This window comes from Vicia villosa, unplaced genomic scaffold, assembly GCF_029867415.1.
Source record: "Vicia villosa cultivar HV-30 ecotype Madison, WI unplaced genomic scaffold, Vvil1.0 ctg.003290F_1_1, whole genome shotgun sequence".
Taxonomy (NCBI): domain Eukaryota; kingdom Viridiplantae; phylum Streptophyta; class Magnoliopsida; order Fabales; family Fabaceae; genus Vicia; species Vicia villosa.
Window position 1 is genome coordinate 56,473 of NW_026706166.1, and position 10,728 is coordinate 67,200.

Sequence of the window (10,728 nt, forward strand, 5' to 3'; positions counted from 1 at the left end):
AATTTGTGAATTGTGTTAGAATTTGACTTTAAAAAGAAAGATTATCTAATAAATAATTTAATCAACTCCAAAGTAAATCGTCAACAACAACGACTTTAAAGAATGTCATCTACCACTTAATTAAAAAAAATTAAAAAACAGTTATGTTAGTCGTGGTAGTCACAATTTATTCTTATTTAGTAAATAATTAAAAAACTATTTTTATCTATTAATTAATTTTAAAAAATACACTCGATAAAAGATAAAGAATTTTCAATTAAAGAAAAGTAGATAGAGTAAATGAAATTTAGCTTGAACCAGTTGTCCCTTTGTCGGTGGTATTGTCCGCTCAACATCACCCGAAACATCTTCTTCCATTTACAGCGCACACACTCTCTCCCAACTCATACTCAAGACGCACATGCAATAAATTAAACACTTATAACACTCATTACTTTCTTCTGACAAACACTCAAACTGAATCTCACCGCCAATTTTCTCCTCCACTGCGAGCGGCTGCATCGTGCAACCGTTTCGCTTCTTACTCCCCCAAGGTTTTTCCTCATTCAATTCTCTTCTATTATCCTCACGCGCGCTTTCGTTCCTTTTCCCACGCTCTTTTCATTTTCAAAATGTGTTTGAATTTCACACCGCGGTTTAATTTTACTTGTTTTTGCTTGATCGTGTGCTTGATCTTACACTGCATCGATTATGTCGCTGTCATCGTGATTTTGCGTTTGTAATTTTGGTTGAGTTTTATTTACTGTGTGAATTTCGTGATTTGATTGACTTTGATCTGAATTTGATGTGATTGGTGATTTGACAGGGAGGTTTTGATGTTGTAACGGTTTCTCCAGTATAGATCTGGAGAAGGGAGAGTATCCTGAACTGATCCAGCTTGGGAGAGTCGTCTTTGTCTTTGAGTGTAACGGGAAGCAAAGATGGCGACCACAATGACTTGGAGATTTACTGCAAATAATGGCACCAGCCTTGCTGCTAATGAGGTAGCACTTGTTATACTTTTTCCATTTTTGACGCCTCTTCTTTTCCTTAAGATTTTGAGTTGGTACTATTACTAGTTTTATGGCTCTTATTTCCAACCAGTTTGTATTAATATATTACTTCTTCAGATTGCTTGGTTAGAGAGTTACTCTGCTATAACATAAATTGAAGACAATTTTGAGATCATATAGCAACATTTGCACAATGAAAAATCAACTAAAATTGGAATTGTGGTTGTATACCGCAACTTAAGATCACTTTGAGCTCTCTTTCCTTTTACCAAAAAATTCCGGAATTGAGGCTCTTTTTGTTTCATTCCATTATCTTTTTCTTATCTCCTCTTGTCCATTGAAACATGAGCCATTTTTCTTCAAGACTTGAAAGGTTTTATGTGTATTATTAAATTGATGAGAGATACTCAATTTTAGATAGTGAAGATTATCTGTTATGCACCTAACCTTGTTAATATATGTTGCTGCATATATTGAAAGTTTAAAAGAATAGCATTCTTAGATTGTTTACCTTGTAAAGTAAGGGTTTGATATATTGAAAGTTGTAATTACAATGATGAAACTAATATTACTTGAATAGAAAGGGAAAAATAAATCTAATAGGCTTTGCTTAATGGGCCTCACACTAATACTATAAATTACTATTTACATTTAATATTTACAACAGTATGTTTACATATCTAACTTAGTATTCTTGACCATCATTATAAGTGGGTTAATTGTAGTGTTTTGTTAAGCAAGATGCAATCCTAAATGAAATAGTTAACTAGGATGGAAGCAACAATCATTAATACCAAGAAAATATTTACTTTCTTGTTATATTGTATAATCAAGTTGTGACATGTTAATTTACCCGTGTTCCCTCAAAATTTTATTTTCTGTTTCTCCTCATATTATTGGTTTTTTATCCTTAGCTATAATGATGAATAAGGACAAGAGTAAAGGGATACACTGGATTTGCATATTACATGCAAATAAAAAAAAAAAGGAAAATTGAATTCCGAGATTGATATTTTTCCATAACTGCATCTAGTATTTTTTCCCTTATTATGTTAATGTTACTTCCAATGTTAACAATTTAGAGATACACAGACATTCCATTTAACTTTCTCGACTGTCATTCTTTTGATTGCAGGAAAGAAATGGCGATGGCAAGGCTCAAGATTCAGAGGCTCCAACTTCCCATTCTGTTCAGAAAATGGGATTGAGGTTGGTTACAACGAAAACATGTCTACGTTTTTTGTGAAAATTACAGCCAAAAAAATTAATCAGTTACTTGTTATACTAAAATCAATGTTTTTTTCTTCTTGTGTTTGACACATTTTGGTGATTTAGTGATTGTACTTATGCTTGCTGCCAAGTAAGCCAGCACCCATGAATCTCGCCTGTTGTATTATATTGGTTGTCATCTTCAAAAGGCAAACACCTAAAAATGTTGTTTCTTTTGAGATTTTCATTCATAGAAGATATGGTTGAATATGCTCTCTAATCTTAGAACTATCTTACTTGATGCTTTGGTATATAGCTTTTGATAGTTTGAGCTGAGCATATATTTTAATATGTAAACTGTAGTGCCTTATATTCCTAACTGATTGCAGAGAACGTAGCAGCAGCGGCATGGAGGATGCAGATGGGACATTAGCAAGTATTGCTCAATGCATTGAGCAGCTACGTCGAAGCTCATCTTCTATGCAAGAGAAAGAGTATTCCTTGAAGAAATTATTGGAGCTTATTGATATGCGTGAAAATGCTTTTAGTGCAGTTGGATCTCATTCTCAGGCAGTTCCGGTGCTTGTTTCCCTTCTCCGGTCAGGTTCATTGAATGTGAAGATACAGGCAGCAACTGTCTTGGGCTCACTTTGTAAGGAAAATGAGTTAAGGGTGAAAGTTTTGCTTGGAGGATGCATTCCTCCTTTGCTCAGTCTACTAAAGTCCAGTTCTGAAGAAGGTCAAGTAGCTGCTGCAAAGACAATTTTTGCTGTCTCCCAAGGTGATGCCAAAGATCACGTTGGATCAAAAATCTTTTCAACTGAAGGAGTTGTTCCAGTGCTCTGGGAACAGCTGCAAAAGGGCCTAAAGGGTGGAAGTGTAGTAGATAGTTTATTGACTGGAGCATTGAAAAATCTCTACAGCGGTACTGAGAAATTCTGGAATGCAACAATACAGTCTGGAGGAGTGGACATATTACTGAAGTTACTGACAACAGGACAGTCTAGCACTTTAGCTAATGTGTGCTTTTTACTTGCCTGTATGATGATGGAAGATGCATCTTTTTGCTCAAAGCTATTGGCAGCAGATGCAACAAAACAGCTCCTCAAACTTTTAGGCCCTGGTAATGACGCCCCAGTTAGAGCTGAAGCAGCTGGTGCTATTAAATCTCTATCTGCCCAGTGCCAAGATGCAAGGAAAGAGATAGCCAATTGTAATGGCATTCCTGCTTTGATTAATGCAACCATAGCTCCTTCCAAAGAGTTCATGCAAGGTGAGTATGCTCAAGCAATACAGGAGAATGCTATGAGTGCTCTTGCAAACATCTCTGGTGGGTTGTCTTATGTCATCTCCAGCCTTAGTAAAAGCCTTGAATCATGCTCCTCACCTACCCAAACTGCCGACACATTGGGGGCTTTAGCTTCAGCTCTTATGATATACGATGACAAGGCAGAGTATACTAAAGCATCAGATCCTTTGGCAGTTGAACAGACATTACTCGAGCAATTTAAACCCCGTTCTCCCTTCCTTGTGCAGGAAAGGACCATTGAAGCTCTTGCTAGTTTGTATGGAAATCCTGTACTATCACTTAAACTTGCAAATTCTGATGCAAAACGTTTACTTGTTGGTTTGATAACAATGGCCGCTAAAGAAGTGCAAGATGAGCTTCTAAAAGCTCTCTTGACACTGTGCAATAGTGAATGCAGTCTATGGCGTGCACTTCAAGGCCGTGAAGGAGTTCAGCAATTGATATCACTTTTAGGGCTTTCATCAGAACAGCAACAAGAATGTGCTGTTGCCCTGCTCTGTCTTTTGTCTGATGAAAATGTTGAAAGTAAGTGGGCCATTACTGCTGCTGGTGGTATACCTCCACTTGTTCAAATTTTGGAGTCGGGATCTGCCAAAGCAAAGGAAGACTCAGCAACAATCCTTAGGAACCTATGTGATCACAGTGAGGATATACGTGCCTGTGTTGAAAGCGCTGATGCAGTTCCTGCATTGTTGTGGCTATTGAAGAATGGAAGCCCAAATGGGAAGGAGATTGCAGCTAAGACCTTGAATCACTTAATTCATAAATCTGATACAGCAACTATCAGTCAGCTCACAGCATTATTGACTAGTGACCTACCTGAGTCCAAGGTTTATGTTTTAGATGCTTTGAGGAGTATGCTTTCTGTTGTTTCTCTTAGTGACCTTCTACGTGATGGAAGTGCTGCGAGTGATGCGATCAATACGATGATAAAATTATTAAGCTCCACAAAGGAAGAAACTCAGGCAAAGTCAGCATCAGCTTTGTCGGGAATTTTTGAAACAAGGAAAGATGTGCGCGAAAGCAACATTGCTGTGAAAACTCTTTGGTCAGCCATGAAGTTGCTTAATGTTGAATCTAGAAGTATCTTAGTGGAGTCCTCACGTTGCCTAGCTGCTATATTTCTTTCCATTAAAGAGAATAGGGAGGTAGCTGCTAATGCTAGAGATGCATTATTCTCTCTAGTTGCATTAGCTAGCTCTTCAGTTTTGGAAGTAGCGGAGCTGGCAACATGTGCTGTGGCTAATCTTTTATTGGATAGTGAAATTGTAGAGAAAGCTATTGTGGAGGAAGTTATTTTTCCCGCTACCAGAGTATTGCGTGAAGGCACAAGATCTGGAAAAATACATGCAGCAAGAGCAATTTCTCGCCTTTTGCATTCTAGGCAAGTTGATTATGCTGTAAATGATTGTGTGAACCGTGCTGGTACTGTTCTTGCATTAGTTTCTTTCTTAGATTCTGCTATTAATGAACCTGTTGCGACAACAGAGGCTCTAGAAGCACTTGCCATTCTGTCCAGGTTGAAAGAGACCGCTGGACTTAGTAAACCTGCTTGGATGGTTTTGGCTGAATTCCCTGAAAGCATCAGCCCAATAGTTCTGTCAATTGCTGATTCAACACCAGTGTTGCAGGATAAAGCTATTGAAATATTATCTCGACTATGTAAGGATCAGCCTTCTGTGTTAGGAGAGATTGTTGCTACTGCATCTGGATGTATATCTTCAATAGCTAAGAGAATAATCAATTCCAGTTCTACAAATGTGAAGGTCAAAATTGGGGGAGCTGCAATTCTTATTTGTGCTGCTAAAGAAAATCACCAGAGGCTGGTGGAGGATCTAAATTTATCAAACTTGTGTTCTAATCTTGTACAGGCGCTCGTCGATATGTTTATTTCTTCACAGGCTACTTTGGTTAATCAGGACAATGACAAGAAGGAAGTCATCAGCATATGCAGGCATACAAAAGATGCCAGTGATGGTAAATCCCCTAACTGCACCACCATTATATCTGGTGCCAATGTAGCTATATGGTTACTGTCTGTTCTTGCTAGCCATGACGAAAAAGCTAGAATTGCAATAATGGAGGCTGGAGCGATTGAGATTCTCACTGACAGGATTGAAAATTTCCCCTCACAGTACAGTCAGGTAATCGAGTGCCTTATTCACTGTGTGTTTAGTTAATCTGAAGTCAGCAGACTGTACCATCTGAATCGGTTTATGTCAAATATTTACTTATTTGCATAAAACTACCCATAGCAATCAAATGTTAATTTTGATGACTCTCCCCTTTATTGATGTATGTATAGTTAAATAACTGATTAGTATTGCTATTTTTTCTGCATATCAACATTTTCTACTCTATGGTGACCATGCAGATTGACTATAAAGAAGACAGCAGCATGTGGAGTTGTGCTTTGTTGTTGGCAATATTATTTCAAGACAGGGATATCATACGAGCACATGCAACCATGAAATCTATACCAACCCTTGTCAATTTATTGAAGTCGGAGGAATCAGCAAACAAATATTTTGCTGCACAATCAATAGCTAGCCTAGTCTGTAATGGTAGCAGGGGCACACTTTTATCTGTGGCTAATTCTGGGGCGCCGAGTGGACTTATCTCCTTGCTTGGCTGTGCTGATGATGATATACAGGATCTTCTGGAATTGTCAAATGAATTTTCATTGGTGCCTTATCCTGATCAAGTTGCTCTCGAGAGGTTGTTTAGAGTTGATGACATTAGAGTTGGTGCCACTTCTCGGAAGGCAATACCTGCCCTAGTTGATCTACTCAAACCAATTCCAGATCGCCCAGGCGCACCATTTTTGGTACTTGGGATTATGACTCAGCTTGCTACAGATTGTCCATCAAATAAGATTGCAATGGCAGAGTCGGGGGCCATAGAGGCACTTACTAAGTATCTTTCACTGGGTCCACAAGATGCAATTGAAGAAGCTGCCACAGATGTGTTGGGAATTTTGTTTAGTAGTGCTGACATAAGGAAACACGAGTCTGCATTTGGTGCTGTTAACCAACTTGTAGCTGTGCTACGTTTAGGCGGAAGAGCTGCAAGGTATAGTGCTGCTAAAGCATTGGCAAGTTTGTTCTCAGTTGACAACATTAGAGATGCAGAGAATGCCCGGCACGCTATTAAACCCTTGGTGGAGATGCTTAATACTGGCTCAGAAAGAGAGCAACATGCTGCAATTTGTGCGTTAGTCAAATTACTGAGTGAAAATCCTTCAAGAGCACTTGTTATTGCTGATATTGAGAAGAATGCCATTGATGTTCTTTGCAGAATTCTTTCATTAGATTGTCCAATGGATTTCAAAGGGGATGCTGCTGAGCTATGTTGTGTTCTCTTTGCAAATACAAAGATTCGATCAACAGTAGCAGCTGCACGGTGTGTTGAACCTCTGGTCTCTCTCCTTGTAAGTGAGTTTAGTCCTGCTCATGATTCAGTCGTCCGGGCATTGGATAGGCTTGTTGGTAATGAGACATTGGCTGAACTAGTTGTTGCACATGGTGCAGTTATTCCTCTCGTTGGCCTACTTTTTGGTAGGAATTTTGTACTTCATGAGGCCGTTTCCAGAGCTCTGGTCAAATTAGGGAAAGATCGACCTAATTGTAAAATTGAAATGGTGAAAGCTGGAGTCATTGAAAGTATACTTGACATCCTTCCTGAAGCACCTGATTATCTCTGTGCAGCTTTTACTGAATTGTTACGTATATTGACCAATAATGCTACCATAGCCAAAGGACCATCAGCTGCTAAAGTGGTTGAACCCCTGTTCTTTTTGCTAACAAGGCAAGAATTTGGGTCTGACGGTCAACACAGTGCATTGCAGGTTTTGGTTAATATCTTAGAACACCCACAGTGCCGTGCTGATTACACATTAACTTCTCACCATGCTATAGAACCACTCATTCCCTTGCTCGATTCTCAAAAAGCAGAAGTGCAACAGTTGGTTGCTGAGCTTCTCTCGCATCTACTTTTAGAAGAACACCTTCAGAAGGACCCAGTGACACAGCAAGTAATTGGCCCTCTTGTGCGAGTTCTTGGTTCTGGCATACAAATATTGCAGCAAAGAGCTTTAAAGGCCCTTGTCAGTATTGCAATTGTATGGCCAAATGAAATTGCAAAAGAGGGTGGAGTTATGGAAATTTCTAAAGTGATATTGCAAGCTGACCCTTCCATTCCTCATACATTATGGGAGTCTGCGGCCTCTGTTTTAGCAACTATCCTGCAATTTTGTTCTGAGTTCTACTTGGAAATTCCTGTTGCTGTTTTGGTAAGGTTGCTTCAATCTGGATCAGAGACCACGGTTAGTGGTGCATTAAGTGCTCTTCTTGTATTGGAAAGTGATGATGGAACTAGCGCAGTCGCAGAGGCAATGGCTGAAACCGGTGCCGTAGAGGCTCTCTTGGAGCTCCTAAGATCTCATCAGTGTGAGGACACAGCTGCGAGACTCTTAGAAGTATTGCTGAACAATGTAAAGATTAGAGAAACAAAGGTTACTAAATCAGCCATCTTACCGTTATCCCAGTACCTCTTGGATCCACAAACTCAATTACAGCAAGCAAGGTTATTAGCAACTTTGGCTCTTGGTGATCTATTCCAGAATGAGGGTCTTGCTCGGACAGCTGATGCAGTCGCAGCTTGTCGTGCTTTAGTGAATGTGCTTGAAGACCAACCAACTGAAGAAATGAAAGTTGTTGCCATATGCGCTCTGCAAAACCTTGTGATGCACAGTCGATCAAATAAAAGAGCAGTTGCAGAGGCCGGTGGGGTTCAGGTTATACTCGATCTAATTGGTTCAAGTGATCCTGAAACATCTGTTCAGGCTGCAATGTTTATTAAACTTCTCTTTTCAAATCATACTATTCAAGAGTATGCTTCTAGTGAAACAGTCAGAGCGATAACTGGTGAGTTCCTTGCCATCATGCAATGTTATCATTTGTTTTTATTCTGAAAAGTTTTTATCTTATCCTCTTTTTATTTAAATGGTGCATTATTTTTTATGTGGCCGTTTACAAAGCAGGTTTTCTTATCCTTTCTTAAATTAGTTGAGAAGTCATGCATTTTTTCTTGCTTTTACAAGCTCGGGTATAACTCGGTTTTCACAATACTTTCAATTGGAAAAACTAGTAATGTTACATATGAAGAAGTTAGCAAATCTTTTGTAAAATATCAAAGCTTATTTTTGGAAAGTGACTGATTGATTAATGTAACCAATCCCAAGTTCCCAACTGGTAGGAAACTGCTATCTTTGTTGGACATGATGATGCTATATAGCCTCTTCTAGAAAAAAATGGGGACCTAGGCTTCTATTTGGCACTCCTTATGAGTGACCTCAAAAATATTTGTTAAACTTAAAAGTTTAAGTTAAATGAAGGTGAAGGTGCTGTTTTAATCTGAGATTATTGATAAATGACGATGATAGTATGTGTTTATTTATAAGTTGCTTCATCAAGCTAATCAGAATACTCTCTCATTTATAATTTATTGTCTCTCTTTTCTGTATGTAAACATGGCCTAACAAAGTTTTGCATGGTCTTGTAGCTGCTATTGAAAAGGATTTATGGGCTACTGGAACTGTGAACGATGAGTATCTTAAAGCCTTAAATTCTCTATTTAGCAACTTCCCGCGACTGAGAGCAACTGAACCAGCAACACTTAGCATTCCACACCTGGTTTCATCCTTAAAGACAGGTTCAGAGGCTACTCAGGAAGCTGCCTTGGATGCACTTTTTCTGCTCAGGCAAGCTTGGTCAGCATGCCCAGCAGAAGTTTCTAGAGCCCAGTCCATAGCAGCCGCAGATGCTATTCCTTTGTTACAATTTTTAATCCAGTCTGGCCCACCTCGGTTTCAAGAGAAGGCAGAATTTCTATTGCAGTGTTTACCGGGGACATTGGTGGTGATTATCAAGAGCGGTAATAATATGAAGCAGTCTGTTGGAAACGCGAGTGTATACTGTAAGCTTACACTTGGAAACACTCCTCCACAGCAAACCAAGGTATTTTTCAATAAAACAATTTCATATCTATTCATTATCGTGTGAACTTGTCCTCTGATGTTCTAGGATTACTTGACATATTTGTTTTGCGTGATAATAACATACAATTGTCTCTCCATGTCAAACATGCATAGATTTAGTCAGTGATTGTGTGCGATCAATATACTAATACATCATGTACTGCTCAGGTGGTTTCAACTGGCCCAAATCCGGAGTGGGATGAGAGTTTCTCATGGTCCTTTGAAAGTCCTCCCAAAGGCCAGAAGCTTCATATTTCTTGCAAAAACAAAAGTAAAATGGGAAAGGTAACTGGGAAAATTGGACTAATAATAAATCACTTTATTCATCTTCACTCATTTTTCTCATACACTTCTACTTAACACTTCTAATTCAATATTTTTATCTGATGACAGAGCTCATTTGGGAAAGTGACGATCCAGATTGACCGGGTGGTGATGCTGGGGGCAGTATCTGGAGAATACACTCTGTTGCCTGAAAGTAAAAGTGGCCCCTCAAGAAACTTAGAAATAGAATTTCAATGGTCCAACAAGTGAAATTGATACATAGTACATGCTTGAAAAGGAAGGAAGTTTTGTTTAAACATTGGATTATTTTGTTTATCATGCTAGTGTATATAGCAACAGTTGTTCATTAATTGTCTATAGTCAGTCCCGAACAATATTCTTTTGCAACTTGATCATTCATTTCCTAGTTTAGATGCTAGAGGCGCGAAGATCAGGTCTGGTTCGAGTTTCTTGTATGCTTGATGCTGTTGTCAATTTTTCCCTTTACTGGGTTGTAATTTGTAAACTCATATATCTAAGAGTAAATTAAATGTAAAATAGCAATATTTAAATCTCGTACTTACAAGAAAAATATCTCATGTGAATTTCGCACTGATTTAGTTTTGACATTTTTTTATGTTAACTTGTAACTCCTTATGTCGAGGCAGGTTGTTACTCGAACACAAGGTGTGTCGAAGTGTCGAAGTGTGTAACAGTTTGTTACACATAAGTTTGTTTTAAATTTAGATAGATTTGATTTAGATTTAAAATAGATTAGATTTGATTTAGTTCCAAAATAGGTATTTTGGGCTTTTATAGTTTTGGGCTTTGGCTTAGGGAGAAGACTAACCTAAATCTATAAATAGGGAGTAACCCTCATTATTTGTAATCAAGTCATTATCTTGTATTCACAGAAG

The 10,728-nt window shown here is 38.5% G+C and overlaps 1 protein-coding gene across 1 annotated transcript; it reads left to right on the forward strand.

Moving 5' to 3' along the window:
• The first annotated feature begins 289 nt into the window (after positions 1 to 289).
• On the forward strand, positions 290 to 10,369 carry LOC131640734 (protein CELLULOSE SYNTHASE INTERACTIVE 1-like). The gene is made up of 8 exons (XM_058911125.1): positions 290 to 533; positions 806 to 983; positions 2,128 to 2,201; positions 2,591 to 5,654; positions 5,885 to 8,435; positions 9,073 to 9,527; positions 9,716 to 9,832; positions 9,941 to 10,369. The coding sequence occupies exons 2-8, from the start codon at positions 921 to 923 to the stop codon at positions 10,079 to 10,081; spliced, it is 6,465 nt and encodes a 2,154-aa protein (XP_058767108.1). The 5' UTR covers positions 290 to 533; positions 806 to 920; the 3' UTR covers positions 10,082 to 10,369.
• Positions 10,370 to 10,728: the final 359 nt, after the last annotated feature.

Bases quoted from the DNA above. Each gene is read 5' to 3' on its own strand.
- LOC131640734 (XM_058911125.1), top strand. From the start codon at position 921: ATGGCGACCACAATGACTTGGAGATTTACTGCAAATAATGGCACCAGC. The intron at 8,436-9,072 runs GTGAGTTCCTTG...ATGGTCTTGTAG, and splicing joins AACAGTCAGAGCGATAACTG to CTGCTATTGAAAAGGATTTA. The intron at 9,833-9,940 runs GTAACTGGGAAA...ATCTGATGACAG, and splicing joins ACAAAAGTAAAATGGGAAAG to AGCTCATTTGGGAAAGTGAC.